Genomic DNA, 18,812 nt, shown 5'->3' with positions numbered 1-18,812 from the left:
ATGCATCTGTTAAAAAAAGAGACAATTCTAAAATCAATAATCTAAACTTCCATCTTTAGTAACTAAAATAATGAGGAGCAAATTAATTTCAAAGAAAGGAGATGAAAATTTCTAAAAATAGGACAGAAATCAATAAAACTGAAAACAAGAAATCAACAGAGAAAATCAACAAAACTATAAGTTGCTTCTTTAAAAAGATCAATAAAATTGACAAACTTCTACCCATGTTAACTAAGAAAAAAAGACAAGCTCTAATTAGTAATATAGGAAGTGAAAGAGAGGTGATCACTACTGATCCCATGGACACTATATAAAAATGATAAAGAAATACTAGACACAACTCTACTCCCACATATTTGATAAACTGGGCCTGTATCTTTAAAAACACAATCTACCAAAACTTGCACAATGAGAAATACATAATCTGAATTGTCTCATAGCTGTTAAATTAACTGAATCAATATTTAATACCTTCAAAAACAGAAAGCACTGGGCCCAGACTGGTTCACTGGTGAATTTTACCAAACATTTAAGGAAACCATTTATACAAATTCTCAACAATTTCTTCCAAAAAACAAAAGCAGAGGAACACTTCCAAACTCATTCTGAGGACAGCATTACCTTAATACCAAAACCAGAAAAATACATTACAAGATAATAAAGCTACACAATCTCTCTTACAAACATAGATGTAAAAATCTCAAAAGAATCAAGTCCAACAACATATAAAGAGAATTATACACCAGGGCGCCTGGGTGGCTCAGTTGGTTAAGCGTCTGACTTTGGCTCAGGTCATGATCTCACAGTTCATAAGTTCAAGCCCTACATCGGGCTCTGCACTGATAGTGCAGAGCCTGCTTGGAATTCTCTCTCTCTCTCTCTCTCTCTCTCTCTGCTCCTACTCCACTTGTGCTCTCTCTCTCTCTGTCTCAAATAAACTTGAAAGAAAGAAAGAAAGAAAGAAAGAAAGAAAGAAAGAAAGAAAGAAAGAAAGAGAAAGAAACCAATGAAATTAAGAGTTGGTATTTTGAAAAGATAAACAAATGGGGTGCCTGGGTGGCGCAGTCGGTTAAGCGTCCGACTTCAGCTCAGGTCACGATCTCGCGGTCCGTGAGTTCGAGCCCCGCGTCAGGCTCTGGGCTGATGGCTCAGAGCCTGGAGCCTGTTTCCGATTCTGTGTCTCCCTCTCTCTCTGCCCCTCCCCCGTTCATGCTCTCTCTCTGTCTCAAAAATAAATAAACGTTAAAAAAAAATTTTTTTTTTAAAAGATAAACAAAATTGACAAACCTTTAGTTAAACTCACCAAGAAAAAAAAGAAAGAGAAGTCAATAAATAAAACCGTAAGTGAAAGAGGAGACATTCCTAATGATACCACCAAACTACATAAGGTCCTAAGAGGTTACTATAAAAAATTACACAACAAACTAGACAACCTAGAAAAAATGAGTAAATTTCTAGAAACACAGCCTACCAAGACTGAATCATGAAGCAGAAAATCTGATCAGACAATTACTAGTAAGATTGAATGAGTAATCAAAAACTCCCAAGAAACAAAAGTACAGGACAAGAGAACTTGTCTGGTAAAGTATACCAGACACTTAAATAATGATTATTACCGATTTTTCTTAATTTCCTCCAAAAAAGAGAAGAAGAGGAATCACTCCCAAACTCATTGTATGAGGCCATCAATACCCTAATACCAAAATCAGACCAGTACACTCAAGGAAATTTCAGGGCAAAATATCTGATGAAAACAGACACAAAAATCCTCAACAAAATATTAGCAAACCCAATACAACCACAGAAAAGAATCATATACCATGATCAAATAGTATTTATTCCAGAGATGAAAGGAAGGTTCCAACATCCACAAGTCAATCAATGTGAAATACCACATTAACAAAATAAAAGATGGAACATATGATCATCTCAAAAGATGCAGAAAAACCATCTGACAAATTCAACAATTCACAATAAAATTCACAATATTCACAATAAAATTCAAAAATTCACAATAAAAACTCTCAGCAAAATAAATATATATGGAATGTACCTAAACATAATAAGACCATATATCACAAGATGACAGCTCCTATCATATTCAATCATGAAAAGTTCAAAGTATTTTCTCTAAAATCAGGAAGAAGACAAGGTTTCCAACTTCCCACACTTTTACTTAACAGAATACTAGAAGTCCTAACCAAATCTTCATTAGGCATGCATGCATGCATAAAAATTTAATAACAGACAACCAAATTAAAAAGAAGTAAAGTTGTCTCTATTCACAGACGACATGATGTAATACATAGAAAAGTTTAAAGGGGCATGTAAGTGACTCAGTTGGTTGGGCATACAACTCTTAATTTTAGCTCAGCTCATGATCTCACAGTTCGTGGGATCAAGCCCCATGTCAGCACAGGGCCTGCTTGGGATTCTCTCTCCCTCTCTCTCTCTGCCCCTCCCCAGCTCGCTCATACTCATGCTCTCTCTGTCCCTCAAAATAAATAAATAAACGTAAAAAAAAAAAAGCTTAAAGATTCCACCAAAAACTGCTAAAACTAATCAAACAAATTCAATAAAGTTACAGGATACAAAATCAGTATCCAAAAATCAATTTCATTTCCATATATTAACAACAAACTATCAGGGATATTAAGAAAACAATCCCATATATAAACCAAACAAAAAAAAAAAAAAAAGAAAAACCTAGGAATAAATTAAACCAAGATGAAAGTCCAATACAGTGAAAACTATAAGGCGCTGATTAAAGAAACTGAAAAAGACATAAATGAAAAATATCCTGTGCTTATGGATTAGAAGAATATTGATAAAATGTCCACACTACTCAGAGCAATCTATAAATTCAATGCAATCCCTATCAACATTCCAACAGCATTTTTCACAGAAATAGAACAATCTTAAAATCTATATGGAACAACAAAAGACCCCAAAAAGTCAAAGAAGTCTTTAAAAAGAAGAAAAATGCCAGAGGCATCATACTTCCTCATTTGAAACTATATTATAAAGCTACAGTAATCAAAACAGAATGGTACTGGCATAGAATGGTACACATACATCAATGGAGCAGAACAGAGCCCAGAAATAAACCCATGCATATATGTTCAATTAATATATAAGAGGAACCAAAAGTAACACAATGGGGAAAGAAGTCTATTCAATAAATGGTGCTGGGAAATAGTCATATGTGAAAGAATGAAACTGGATCGCTATCTTATACCATATACAAAAATCAACTCAAAATGGATTAAAGACTTAAACATAAGACCTAAACCATAAAACTTCTAAAAGATGGTAAGGTCCTTAACAGTGGTCTTAGGAATGGTTTTTTTGGATCTGACATGTAGGCAAAGGCAACAAAGAAAGAAATAAGTAGGACTATATCAAACTAAAAAGCTTCTGTACAGCAAAATGAAAAGACAACGTACAGAATCTAAGAAATTATTTGAAAATCATATATCTAATAAGAGGTTAATATCCAAAATATTTAAAGAACTCATAAAACTCAGGGCACCTGTATGGCTCTGTCAATTCAGCATCCAACTCTTGATTTCGGCTCAGGTCATGACCTCACAGTTCCGTGAGTTTGAGCCCTACGCTGGGCTCTGTGCTGATAGCAGATAGTCTCCCTCTCTCTCAGTCCCTCTCTAGCTCCCCACCCCTCTCAAAAATAAGTAAAAACAAACCCAAAAAAATTGAAAAATGGGCAGAGGGTCTGAATATTTTTCCAAAAAAGACATACAAATGAGCAATACCTACATGAAAAGCTGCTCAACATCACTAATCATCAATGCCTGTTAGAACCACCATTATCATAAAGACATAGACATAACAAGTGCTGGCAAGGATGTGGAGAAAGCGGAATCTTTGCGCACTGCAAGTGGGAATGTAAACTGGTGCAACCACTAGGGAGAACAGTATAGAGGTTCCTCCAAAAAGTAAAAACAGAACTACCATATAATCCAGCAATTCCACTTCCACTTCTGGGTAGTTATCCTTAGGAAATGAAATCACCACTTCAAAAAGATATATGCAACCTCATGTTCATTTCAGCGTTATTTAAAATAGCTAAGACAGGGGCACCTGGGTGGCTCAGTCAGTTAAGCCTCCAACTTCAGCTCATGTCACAATCTCGCGGTCCGTGAGTTCAAGCCCCGCGTCGGGCTCTGGGCTGATGGCTCGGAGCCTGGAGCCTGTTTCCGATTCTGTGTCTCCCTCTCTCTCTGCCCCTCCCCCGTTCATGCTCTGTCTCTCTCTGTCCCAAAAATAAATAAAAACGTTGAAAAAAAAAAAAATTAAAAAAAATAATAAAAAAATAAAATAAAATAGCTAAGACATGGAAACAATATGTCCACCAATAGATGAATAAAGAAAATGTGGTATGCATATACAATGGAATATTATCCAACCATCAAAAAAAATCTTGCCATTTGCACAACATGGATGGACCTTGAGGGCATAAGGCTAAGTGAAATAAATCAGACCAAAAAAACAAGTACTGTATGATCTCACTTATATGAAGAATCTGAAAAAAAAAAATCTGAAGTTATAAAGAGAACAGATTTGTGGTTGCCAAAGGTGGGGAGTGGGCAAAGTGGGTGAAGGGGGTCAAAATGTACAAAGTTTTAGTTACAATATAAATACGTCCTGGGAATGTAATACACAGTATGGTGACTTACTGATATTGATTGTTCATCTGAAAGTTACTAAGAGAGTAGATCTTAAAAGTCTCATCATAAGAAAACTGTGACTATGTGTGGTGATGGATGTTAACTAAATTTACTGTGCTAATCATTCTGCAATATATACATATACCAAATTATGTTGTATACCTAAAATCAGTACAATGTTAAATGTCAGTTACATCTCAATACATAATAATATCAGTATTGACTCATCAATTGTAATAAATGTACTACACTAATGCAAAGATATTAATAAATGAAATTGTGTGGGGGTAACAGGGGAGGGGGAATTAAGGGGTTTATGGGTACTACCTGTACTATTCCTTCAATTTTTCTGTAAACCTAAAATTACTCTTAAAAAATAGATTCTGTTAATTTAAAAAAGCAAATAAACTGGGGCCACCTGGGTGGCTCAGTTGGTTAAGTATCCAGCTTTGGCTCAGGTTATGATTTCACAGCTTAGGACATGATTGCACAGCTTGTAAGTTCGAGCCCCACATCAGGCTCCATGCTGACAGCTCAGAGCCTGGAGCCTGCTTCAAATTCAGTGTCTCCCTCTCTCTCTCTCTCTCTGCCCTCCCCTTCTCACACTCTTTCAAAAATAAACAAACATTTTTTACAAAGTAAATAAACTGTCAATACAAAGTGCTAAGAAAGATACAGAGCACCCAGAACTCTCCATACATTGCTGGTGGGAATGCAAAATCATAAAACCACTATGGTAATCAGTTTGGCAATTAAATATATACTTACCATATAATCCAGGATCCCACTCCTAAGTATTTACCCTAGAGAAATTAAAACTTATACTCACAAAAAAAAAAACATGTATGCAAATATGTATAGCAGCTTTATTCCCAATTGCCAAAAACCTAGAAACAACCTATATGAATGTCAACGGCAGAAACAGATAAACTACTGACACACACAAAAACATGAATGAATTTCTTTTTTTTTTTTTTTTAATGTTTATTTATTTTTGAGACAGAGAGAGATAGAGCATGAATGGGGGAGGGCAGAGAGAGAGGGAGACACAGAATTGGAAGCAGGCTCCAGGCTCTGAGCTGTCAGCACAGAGCCCAACATGGGGCTCGAACTCATGGACCGTGAGATCATGACCTGAGCCGAAGTCGGACGCCTAACTGACTGAGCCACCCAGGCGCCCCAAAACATGAATGAATTTCAATGGCATTATGCTGAGAGTAAAAGTCATTCTCAAAACATTACACATTCTATGATTCCATTTGTGTGACATTCTGGAAAATGTACAAGTATAGCTACAGAAAACAATGTTACCATGGGTGAAAACTGGAGACAGAGAACAATTACATAGGGACAGCACCAGGGAATGTTTTGGACTGATAGAACTATGTATAGTATCTTCATTGTCATAATCCTTCTATGAGCCTGTACAGAACTTGTAACTCAGAGCTGTACACTGAGAAAAAAACTATAAATACAAACACACACACGCACGCAACACCTTTATTATTGTGGCGGTTGCAAAAGCATATACACTTGTCAAAATTCAAAAAGAATTAAAATGATCAACTTAATTGTATATAAATTAATTCTCAATAAAATTTATTTTTTAAATTAAGGGTGAAAAAATTGAACACACACTTCACAAAAAAAGATATACAAAAGCCAATCAACATATAAAATGTTTTAATGCCATTAGTCACCAGGAAAATGCAAATTAAAACCAAGTCCAAGGGCACCTGGGTGGCTTAGTCAGTTGAAGATCCAACTTTGCTTTCAGCTCAGGTCATGATCTCATAGTTGTGAGATCAAGCCCTGCATCGGCTCCACACTGCATGTGGAACCTGCTTAATATTCTCTCTTTCCCTCTCCCTCTGCTCCTCCCTGGTGTGTGCACATGCACACACTTGCTTTCTCTGTATATAAAAAAAAGAAGAAAAAAGTCCAAAAGTCTATCAACAGAATTAAATAAACTGTATTATGGCCACATCATGGAGTATGATTTAGCAATAAAAAGTAACAAACCACTGATCGATGCAAAACAGGGATGAAATGCAACATTTTGCTGAGCAAAAGAAACAAAGCACAAAAGAGTGTATGCTGTATGAACAGGCAAAACTATCCTACAGAAACAGAATTCAGAAAAGTGGTTGCTAGTAGTGGGCTAGGGACTGGGAGAGAGGAAAAGATAAGATACAATGGAAAGGGGCACAAACAACTCTCAAGGTTCATGACTGCTCTATTCCTCAGGAAACACTGCAACAGTGAACATCATTTCTCACACTGTAGGGAACTATTTTTGAGCAGGATTGGTTACATATGTCACATTAGTCAAACTTATTCAACTGTATACCTAAGACCTGTGTAACCTATTTCATATCATTTTATCTCAATAAAAATCACAAACATGTAAATAAAGGAGTTAAAATTCTACTAAAGACTACGCAAGGTTATCTCTTTGTTGTTCATTGAAACCCTCTAAAAACAAAGGGTGTGTGAGAGAAACAATAAAGCAAGATACTGGTACAGCCTCAAACTCTACAAACTATGAAGCATACTTAGCAAACGTTGTGAAATCTAAAGCAACAAGACAGCATGGCAATGCTGACACATGAGCCACTTCAAATCTCAAACAGGATACAGATTTCCGAAAAGTAACACTAACTTAAGGAAGACATCCAACTAGGGTGGAAAACTAGTCATGGGAAAAGAAAGTATGTCTCTGAAAGATCTTGTTTCACTCAGTGGGTTAGAAGGAACTAAATAAGAAATAAATGGTTAGTTTCTCAGGAAAAGGAGACTGCTGAAATAAACAGTTAAGAAAAAAGAGAAGGCAGAAGTCTATAACACAAACACTTAATATCCAAAGAGCTCTCAGGTGATCCACATCTACCCCTTGAAAGCCAAAAACTAAGGAAGACATGTATGACTGAAGGGTAAAGGAAAAAAAAGCATTTAATAAGATACTGTTTAAGAAAACAAACCCAACAAAAAGCCTACATCTACTTCCAAGAGGCAGTGTATGTGTGTGTGTGTGTGTGTGTGTGTGTATACTTAAAATTATATATATTGTATATATAACATTTATTCCACAATAAATTCAATGTCCTAACAAAATACATACATGCAAAGTGATTAAATTTTCTTTAAAATTATGTTTTTTTCTTCCTATTAAATTGGCAACAATTTTACTGTGTGATAATATCCAGTGCCAGTAAGTTTCTAGCAAAATGGGAGCTTTCATTGGTGGCAATATAAATTAGTGCACAGTTTCTGTAAGACAATTTTGCAATGTTTATTAAAATTTAATATACAAATTCCCTTCAACCCAGTAATCCCACTCAAAAATAGTTTTCTACATATGAAAAATGATATTCAAAAAAAAAAATGATGTTTGCTGCAGCATTGTTTCTATTAGCAAAACTCTGGAAACAATCTAATACCAGTGCACTAAGTAAATTGTATATGGTGACAGATGGTTAACTACGCTTGCGGTGAGCACAGCAAAACATAAAGAGAAGCTGAATCACTATGCTGTACACTTGAAACTAATGTAATATTGTGTGACAACTATATTCAAAAAAAATTTTTAATTATAGTATTTTTATATTTTTAGAGTACTACAAAGCCAAAAACATAAAGGAAGTATATCTAAATGTGTTAAAATAGAAAAAAAAATTTAAGAAATATTAAATGCAAACAAAGCACAGAACAGTGTAGATTTCATGATCCCTGTTCTGTAACAATCAAAAAATAATATAAATTATTATTTTTATGGGCATATGTATTTTTTTTTCTTGAAAGGAATGAAAAAAAGCTATTAATAGTGGTTGCCTTTAGGAAAAAGGAACAGAGAAAGATTCTTTAGTCTTTTCACCTGTACGTTTCTATACACCCCAAATTTTCTAACCTTACACAATTTCTTTTCTGTCAACAGAAGTCATCTTGACTCATTTATCATTTTTTTATACAAAATCAAAAAAGAGAAACAAATGTATTATTTGATGATGTGAACTGAATTGTGCTCCCCATACCCATTCTATATGTTGAAGTCCTAACTGTCAAGACAACTGTTTGTGGAGACGGGCTCTTTACAAAGGTAATTAAGTTTAAATGAGGTCATAAGGGTAGGGACTTATTTAACCCAGGGATTAGTTTGCTTTTAAGAAGAGAAGCACCAGGATGTAGGTACACAGAAAAAAAGGTCATAGGCAGACACAGCAATAAGATGGCCATCTCTAAGCCAAGGAGAAAGGCAATAGAGAAATCAACCCTACCAGCACCTTGATCTTGGACTTCAGCCTCTAGAACTATTGGGAAATAAATTTCTGTTGAGCCACCCACACCATGGTATTTTGCTACATGAGCCCTAGGAAATGAACACAGGCTCAAATGGATAAACTGGAAAATCTGAGAATAATTCTATTTTTACAAAGTGACCAGGCAACAGAAAAAAATATATATACTTAAAATGTGCCATCTTAAGAGTTATTCACAAAAGCTCCATAAAAATGCTTAATAGTGATAAAATTAAAGTTCAAATTTATAATCAGAATATCTTCTAAAATACAGTTGTGTCACATTTTAAAATATACCCTCTATAATTTACAAAACAAGAGCAAAAGAGCAAATGATTCTAATAAGCTTAATATTCTTGTAAATTTAAAATACATTGTACAATAATGAGATTTAAATTTCAAGAAAACATTCATGCAAAATAAGGTACACTTAGATTTAAACTAAAGGAGACCCTAACTTCATCACTTCAACAAATACCAGAAATACACTAATTAAAAACTTGTGATTAAATAACACAAAAAACCCAAACAAGGACATATAAAAAAATGAAAACTCAATTTTATTAAAATATTTTAAACATCACCGGGCACCTGGGTGGCTCAGTCAGTTAAGCATCTGACTTCAGCTCAGGTCAGGATTTCACAGTTTGTGAGTTCAAGCCCCATGTGGGGCTCTGTGCTAACAGCTCAGAGCCTGGAGCCTGCTTCAGATTCTGTGTTTTCCTTTCTCTCTGCCCTTCCCTGCTAGCATTCTGTCTCTCTTTCTCAAAAATAAATAAACACTGGGGCACCTGGGTGGCTCAGTCAGTTAAGTGTCCGACTTCAGCTCAGGTCATATCTAATGGTTCGTGGGTTTGAGCCCCGCATCAGGCTCTGTGCTGACAGCTCAAAGCCTGGAGCCACTTTGGATTCTGTGTCTCCCTCTTTCTCTTCCCCTCCCCCACTCACACTCTTGTCTCTCTAATATAATTAAGCATTTAAAAAATTAAAAAATAAATAAACATTAAAAAATGTTTTAATATTTTCAACACACTAAATAATATGATGTACTTTTAAAAAAATAGTTTTTATTTACCCCCTGCAAAGGGAGATCCCAGCGTTCTGAGCTTCTGAGTTTGGACAGTGATGACTGAACACGAACATCCTCTGATTTTGCATTTAACATCTTTGTTATCTGAAATCAGAATGAGAAAATAATTGATCTAACTGAAATATAAATAAGAACTGAATCAGCTAACAGAATCATTATATTACCTGCGTTAATATTTTACTATTAGTTTTTCAGTTTTTTTAAATAAGCTCAACACCTAATGTGAGGCTTTACCTCACGACCCTGAGATCAAGACTTGCATTGTGTACTGACTAAGCCAACCACATACCCCATTTTGCTATTAGTTTTAAATAGTTTTAAATTCAGTGGTTAATTTATAGGCAGTTTAATATAATTTTATTCTAAAAACCTCTCATTCAGTATTAAGGTAGATAAATAAAGTATCACAATAGCTTCCTAACTATAGTTAGGCTTTGCCTAGTATGAGCAAGCCATACTATATTCTCTTACCTACAGTCTCTATCCCTTCTAATCTTTCAAATACTATCCCCGGAGTTCTTTAGTACACAAATCTAAATATGGCTACAATACTTAACATACAACAACCGCACCTACTACATACAGATAAAACTCTTAACAATCTGGGCTCTTTAACATCACCCACACATCACAAACTCTACATCCCACCACACTGTTTACTCAACCTCCTTCAAACACATCATATTATTTCATATCTCTAGACCTTTGTATGTACTGCTCCCTTTGTATGTATGTATGAAGAATGCCCTTCCCTCTACTTGTCCCTTATAAAACACTTCAGATTCTGCTCAAAATTTGTCTCCTATCCACACAACTGTCACTCCCAAACCAAGGTATTCCTTTCTCTGGGTATTAGTAGTTGGTTCATTTTTATTACACTATTTATATTACATGTATCATACTATATTATAAATATTTGTCTATATGTCCATCTTCTTCTCCAGGCTATGGAGGTCCTTAAGCAGAGGACCCTAACTTAGTCACCTTTAGATCTCTGAAGTGTATGGCTCATGTATGCTGTATAAACAAATGAAAGTATGGATTACAACCACAAGTTTGAAATCATTTGTTTAGAATTTAAGTACCTTAAATTTCACATTAAGAGAAAGTTATAAATGATAGTTAAGCATCAAATTCAGCCTACAAAATATAACATAATAAGTACTATATCAACTACATCCATTAGCAATCCATAAAATGATTTCAGTGAGAGTAAAGTGTAAGTCATGAGACACAGTAAATTTGAACAAAGGTTATCGCAACCCTTATTTCTTTTTAAATTTTTTTTTTCAACGTTTATTTATTTTGGGGACAGAGAGAGACAGAGCATGAACGGGGGAGGGGCAGAGAGAGAGGGAGACACAGAATTGGAAACAGGCTCCAGGCTCTGAGCCATCAGCCCAGAGCCTGACGCGGGGCTCGAACTCACAGACCGTGAGATCGTGACCTGGCTGAAGTCGGACGCTTAACCGACTGCGCCACCCAGGCGCCCCTCGCAACCCTTATTTCACAGCAATCTGAGTTGATCCTCCAAGGCACTAATAACTTCTTAATTACTTATACCTAATCTGTATAAAAAGGTACCTATTTTTAAGTTTTCATCTGCAAAAGACAATATTATCTCTAAGTCATTTCCTTCATATTCTTAATTAGGGAACAACAATTGCTTCCTCAAAGGGTAACGATAAGGTCTTCGGGCTGTTCACACCCATGGATTCGCTGTGAGCAGGTTATTTAGCCTATATTGGATAATGTGGCATATTATATTTTTCCAAAAATGGCCACACCGATATTCCACATTCCACATGCTCTTCTTACAATGTGACAATGACAGTCCTCCAACATCAGGTGCAGTTTACGTTCCTTCCCCTTGAATCTGGGCAGACCTGTGACTTCCAAGGTTAGATCATTAAAAGTAATACTTATATTGCTTCAGCCTGGCTTTTGCATGCTTCTGTGTTCTCTCTTCCTCTCTTTTTTTTCCCCCCTTTCCCTCAATACACATTCCTCAGGAGACCTGAGCCAATAGAAAAAAATCTTGGACACCCTTAAGCCACTATACTGGAAACATCGAAAAAGAAATAAATCTACACCACGATACTTGAGTTTTCTCAGCAAAGGAATCAAGATAAGTGAGTGATCAAGCCTTCAAAGTGATCAAAGGCCCTGACCTCCAAGCCAACCTAGCTAACTCGCAAGTGAAAAAAAGAAAAGTTATCTCCAATTGAACCATGCCCAGACTGCAGATTCCTGAATAAAATAAGTTCAAACCACTAAGTTTGGGGTAAGTAGTTACATGGCCCTTATAATAACCTAAAAAGTTGCCCAGTTCAGGGAAACAATCAGCAGAACTAGAAGGCAACCTATGGAATGGGAGAAGATATTTCTGAAATACTTATTTGATAAAGGGTTAGTATCCAAAATCTATAAAGAACTTATCAAACTCAACACCCCAAAAACAAATAATCCAGTGAACTATTGCGAAGAAGACATAAACAGGCACTATTCCCAAGGAGACATCCAGATGGCTAACATGAAAAGATGCTCAACATCACTCATCAGGGAAATCCAAATCAAAACCACAATGAGATACTACCTCACACCGGTCAAAATGGCTAAAATTAACAATTCAAGAAACAACATATGTTGGCAAGGATGTAGCAAAAAGGGAATCCTCTTACACTGCTGGTGGGAATGCAAACTGGTATAGCCACTCTGGAAAACAGTATGGAGGTTCCTCAAAAAATTAAAAATAGAACTACCCTATGAACCAGCAACTGCTCTACTGGGTATTTATCCAAGGGATACAGGTATGCTGTTTCAAAGGGACACGTGCACCCCATGTTTATAGCAGCACTATCAACAATAGCCAAAGTATGGAAAGAGCCCAAATGTCCATCGACTGATAAGCGGATAAAGAAGATGTGGGGTATATACAAAATGGAATAATACTTGGCAATCAAAAAGAATGAAATCTTGCCATTTGCAACAATGTGGATGCAGCTGGAGTGTATTACACTAAGCAAAATAAGTCAATCAGAGAAAAACAAATATTATACAATTTTACTTATCTGTGGAATTTAAGAAAAAACAGATGAGCATAGAGGAAAGGAAGTCAAAATAAGTTAAAAATAGGGAGGCAAACCATAAGAGACTTTTTTTTTTCATAAGAGACTGAAATAGTGAGAGCAAAATGAGGGTTGCTGGAGGGAAAAGGGGAAGGAAATGGGCTAAATGGGTGATAGGCATTAAGAAGGGCACTTGTTGGGATGAGCACTGGGTGTTATATGTAGGCGATAAATCACTAAATTCTACTCCTGAAACCAATACTACACTATACGTTAACTACCTTGGATATTAAAAAAAAAAAAAAAAAAAAAAAAGAAAAAAAAAGTTACCCAGTTCAAACTTGTAGGACAGTAACTAAAATTTAGAAAAGTACTGCGTATTCTGTAAAATTAGTTTCTTATAAAATACTGCTGATATCTTCTGTAGAATATTTTATATTCTTTTTCCACAGTAACTTGTTTTCAATCATTTTACCTATGAATGGCTTATACTCAGTATCAATGAATTATTCACCCTAATAAATATTTATGTATACTTCCATTAGGACAGACACAAAATATAATTTATCCTATATTCAAAAAGGGCAGTCCTTGGGGCACAAGGGTGGCTCAGTTGGTTAAGCATCTGACTTCCTGATTCCAGCTCAGGTCATTATCTTATGGTTTGTGAGACAGAGCCCTGTGATGGGCTCTACACTAACACTGTGCAGCCCACTTAGGATTCTCCTCTCCCTCTCTCTCTGTCCTTCCCCTGCTCATTCTCTCTCTCTCTCTCTCTCTCTCTCTCAAAAATAAACAAACATTAAAAGAAAAAGGGCAGTTCTCTATTCCCTCCAAAATATAGACACATGAAATATGGATATTTATTAAAACTCTATAAACTAGCATTAAAAGCTTTGAAAATAAAAGTATATATAAGTATTTATGAAAAGGGATATAGACCACACATTATTTTAATATAGAAAAACTAGAAATAATAATAAAAGAACAATAATACAAAATTATGGCAAAATTAAACCAAGTAAGATACTATTCAGTTTTTATTAAATAACATGTTCCAGAAGATTAACGATATTAAGAAATTATTTTGGGGGAGCCTGACTGCCTCAGTCAGAAAAGCATGCAACTCCTGATCTCAGGGTCATGAGTTTGAGCCCCACATTGGGTGCAGAGATTACCAAAAAAAATAAACTTTAAAAAAAAAAAGAAATTATTTCAAATAAAATAAGTATAAAAGAAAAACACAGATTCAGAATGATCTGTCTTTATAAGACAAAAAAAAATCCATGAATAGAAATAAAATGTGAAAGGCTGTACATAACAATGTTTGACAGTGATTATCTCTAGTGAGATAAGAGATGAATTTTATTTTCATTTTTGTGTTTTCCTAGCTTCCAAATGTTTTGATAGGAATACAATGCAACTGTTAAAGGTAAGGGAAAAAATATTAATATTTAAAGCTCCAGAAAAGCCTCTGCTGTAGCTTCCTGATTAATAAATTATAGATTTAAATCTCTCACACTAATATTGTATACAAGCATAAGACAAGCAGATTTCAGGTACAACTAACTACTGTCAGTTTTTTCCACGCTCACTTTTTTCTTAATGACTGATAAAAAAATAATGTAAGCCTTTTTGCAACAACCTGATCTATTCTTACACAAATTTTAATCATGGTCTCAGCTGTGTACAACCAATAAAGATTCTAAGCTACTCATGATTCTATAAAGCATATATTATAATTCCATTTACAAGAATCAGAAGGGACTCCTAACACTCTCAAGTATTTCAACAGGCTTCTAATAAAGATTCAAATTTAAACTTTTAAGGCAAAAATGGGTTCTAAATCTCCTTCCCTTCACATTACACTTAAATATATCAATAGAACTCTAATAACTTCCCCAAAACAAAGCTCAAGAACATTTATTTTGCTTACTAATGTTCAAATGTAATACTAAACAAGCTCTTCAGCAGATCAAGTCATGCAGTCACCTTCAGGTTCATTCTATACCTGATTCATTATAGTATAGCCTTCAAAAAGAAAATGCTATCAAAAGCAGATAAACCAGGAGAAAAAAAAGATGCTGGAATCCACTGACAAGTTACACATTACTAACATAGGCTCATTAAATTGTTCAGGCTAAAATGATCTCTGCCATGTTCTTAATACAGAACTTCAGAATCTTAATCGCTTACTTATTCAGATACTACTTAAATATAAAGCTATTATTTAAAGAAAATTGGGGGTCTGTCCAAAGGTATGGCTATTACTTACCAAGGAAGAATAAAAGTCTTATTTTTCAGGGTGCTTGGATGGATCAGTTGATTAAGTGTCAGACTCTTGATCTCTGCTCAGGTCATGATCTCATGGTTCATGAGATTCAGCCCTCTGAAGTGCAGAGCCTGCTTAGAATTCTCTCTCCCTCTCACTCTCTGTCTCCCCATCCCCACCCTCTCAAAATAAATAAATAAATAATTTTTAAAACTCTCATTTTTCAATATTCAAACTAGAATAGCAACTTCCTCATACGTAAATCCAAAAACTATGGATCTCCCCATTAGCAGAATTCAAGGTACTCACACTCTTACTTCACATATACCAAGATATCAGCTTTGGGGCACCTGGGTGGCTCAGTCAATTAAGATTAAGCATATGACTCTTGATCTCAGCTCAGGTCATGATCTCATGGTAAGTTCCAGCCCGCACTGAAAGGAGACTGCTTGGAATTCTCTCTCTGCCAATCTCTCTGCTCCTCCCTCCATGTGTTTTCTCTTTTTTTCTCTCTCTCTCTCCCTCCCTCTCTCTTTCTCTCTCAAAATAAATATATAAACTTGAAAAAAAAAAAAAACAGGGAGCGAGAGGGTGAACAGCCTTGAATTAACCTACATTCAGCTATTAAAAGGCCAGTGGCACCTGGGTGGCTCAGTCAGTTAAGTGTCCGACTCTTGGCTTCACTCAGGTCATGTCTCACAGTTTGTGAGTTGGAGCCCCACATCAGTCAGTCTCTGCGCTATAAGCTTGGGATTCCCTCTCTCTCCACCCCTCCCCTGCTCATACTCTCTCTCTCTCTCAAAATAAATAAACTTAAAAAAATATATCCAAAAAAAAAAAAAAAGGCCAGGAATAATTTAGGAAATAATGATGTTCCAGAGATTTAGCTACAAGGATAACGACTACAGCACTGTTCATAATTTCTTTTTTTAATTAAAAACAATTCAAGGGGTGCCTGGCTAGCTCAGTTAGTAAAACATGTGACTCCTGACCTCAGCGTCATGAGTTTGAGCCCCATGTTGGGCGTAGTTTACTTAAAAAACAAACAAACAAACAAACAAAACTCAAAAATACAATAGGATATTGATTAAATTAACTGTGATACACCCGTATAACTGAATACAATGTAGCCATTAAAAATGTTTGCTACCGTTTTCCTGGCACTTATGCCTAGTATAGTGTCCAATACATGTTAAGTACTCAACAAATATCTACTGAGCCATACTTTAAATTTGATTTCAGAAAATGATGTTCATAATATATAGTTAAGCAGAAAAAGCAAATTATAAAACAGTATTCTGTGGTTTTCTATTTTTTAATATTTAAATATGTGTTTGTTATACATGGATATGCAAATAGAAAAACCAGGTGGGAATGCAAGCTGGTGCAGCCACTCTGGAAAACAGTATGAAGGTTCCTCAAAAAATTAAAAATAGAGCTACGCTATGACCCAGCAATTGCACTACTAGGCATTTATCCAAGGGATACAGGTATGCTGTTTCGAAGGGACACGAAACTATGTAACTATGTACTACGTAACTATTAGTTATATGCTAACTAATTTGGATGTAAATTAAAAAAAAATAAAACATAAAACAAGTTAAAATAAAAACAAAACAAAAAAAATAGGAAAACTAGGAAGATATACATCCAAACATTAATTTTGGTCCTGCCTGAGTGGTCTTTTTTCCTCAACTCACTTTTCTAATTTCTCTACAACAAACTGGTATTGCTTTAGAAATTTTTTTTTTGAGTTTATTTGTTTATTTTGAAAGAGAGAGCGAGCAATGGGAGGGGCAGAGACAGAGAATCCCAAGCAGGCTCTGCAGTGTCAGCACAGAGCCCTATGCAGGGCTCAAACTCACAAACCATGAGACCATGACCTGAGCTGAAATCAATAGTCTGATGCTTAACTCACTGAGCCATCCAGGGGCCCCTTTAGAAATATTTTTCAAATACTTTGAAGTCAAAATGTATCAGTGTCTTGTACCTATACCCATCACAGCCCTAATTCTTTCAGTAATTTATTTCCCTAGCTACCTTGAGAGAAAAATCAGTAATGTAAACTACTAACAAGAATTTAATATGCTGGGGCACCTGCATGGCGCAGTTGGTTAAGTATCTGACTACAGCTCAGGTCATTATCTTGCCATTGGTGGATTCGAGCCCCATGTCGGACCCTGTGCTGACAGCTGAGTCTGGAGCCTGCTTCACATTCTGTGTCTCCCTCTCTCTCTCTCTCTGCCCATCTTCTGCTTGCACTCTCTCCCTCTTGAAAATAAATAAATATAAAAAAATTTTTTTTTAAGAATTTAATATACTGGGGCACCTGGGTGGCTCAGTCGGTTAAGCGCCGACTTCAGCTCAGGTCATTATCTCATCGTTCGTGAGTTTGAGCCCCGCATCAGGCTCTGTGCTGACAGCTCAGAGCCTGGAGCCTGCTTTGGATTCTGTGTCTCCCTCTCTCTCTACATCTTCCCCACTCATGCTCTTTCTCCATCTCTCAAAAATAAATAAACACTAAAAAAAATTTTTTTTTAAAAAGTATCAGTACTGAGAGGCACCTGGGTTATTCAATCATTTAAGCATCTGACTCTTGACTTCAGCTCAGGTCATGATCTCACAGATTCAAGTGCGCTAGGTTCTCTCTTCCTCCCTCTCTGCCCCTCTTCCCCCTCAAAATAAATAAACTTAAAAAAAAAAAAACAGCATGTCCAAAGGGCACAGAAGCCAAACTAAAAGATCTGTCAATACCAAAGCTAGAACATTTGAGCAACAAAACCAATAATGCTACAATAAATTATAACCCATAGAATAAAATACCTATGAATCCATATTGATAAAAATAAATAACTGAATAAATAAATAAGGAGGGAAGAGGGGCAGGTCTCCCTTACAGAAGAACTTCAATTAATAAATATGAAGGGAATGAGGGAAATAGAAAATCACCAATAGACTATTGTATACACAATCGCTGCAGGCAAGATCCACCACTAGGTGGCTAAACAGTGAGCGAAAGTTTAAGAAACAGTGTATTTGCAGTACAGATTCAAAGTAGCTCTCCCAAGATACCTATTACAAAGTGAAGGTGTAACCAGATAGAAGCCATCTTAAGCAGGCAGTCAGGACTGACATAACCAGTAATGGTTACACTGATAGGATACACTGAGAAGGGCACATCACATATTCTTTCCAAAACACCATAACTTTAATCTAATTATAAGAAACCAGAGACAAACCCAAATTGAGAGATATTCAACAAAATACTGAGAAAATCACAGTACTCTTTTAAAATGTCATGACCATGAAGGAATAAAGACTGAAGAACTGTCACAGAATGAAGGAAATCAAGGAGACATGACACCTAAATGCAACATGGGATCCTGGAACAGAAAAATG

The 18,812-nt window shown here is 35.7% G+C and overlaps 1 protein-coding gene across 8 annotated transcripts in view; it reads right to left on the bottom strand.

Moving 5' to 3' along the window:
* Window positions 1–18,812, bottom strand: part of SENP7 (SUMO specific peptidase 7) — a 157,990-nt gene that overhangs the window by 131,274 nt on the left and 7,904 nt on the right. For 6 of the 8 annotated variants that reach the window (XM_086675568.1, XM_086675563.1, XM_025913404.2 and 3 more), the window contains exon 3: window positions 10,059–10,157. In XM_086675568.1, the coding sequence (XP_086531694.1) occupies window positions 10,059–10,157 (99 nt within the window). Of the gene's footprint in view, window positions 1–10,058; window positions 10,158–15,416; window positions 16,212–18,812 lie in introns of those variants that run through there. The other 2 variants (XM_086675562.1, XM_086675567.1) reach the window with 2 other exon arrangements.

This window comes from Puma concolor, chromosome C2, assembly GCF_028749965.1.
Source record: "Puma concolor isolate L17-30 chromosome C2, mPumCon1.1.hap2, whole genome shotgun sequence".
Classification (NCBI taxonomy): Eukaryota; Metazoa; Chordata; class Mammalia; order Carnivora; family Felidae; genus Puma; species Puma concolor.
The sequence above is the reverse complement of the archived record's forward strand: the minus strand, read 5'-3'. Positions and strand labels throughout refer to the sequence as shown.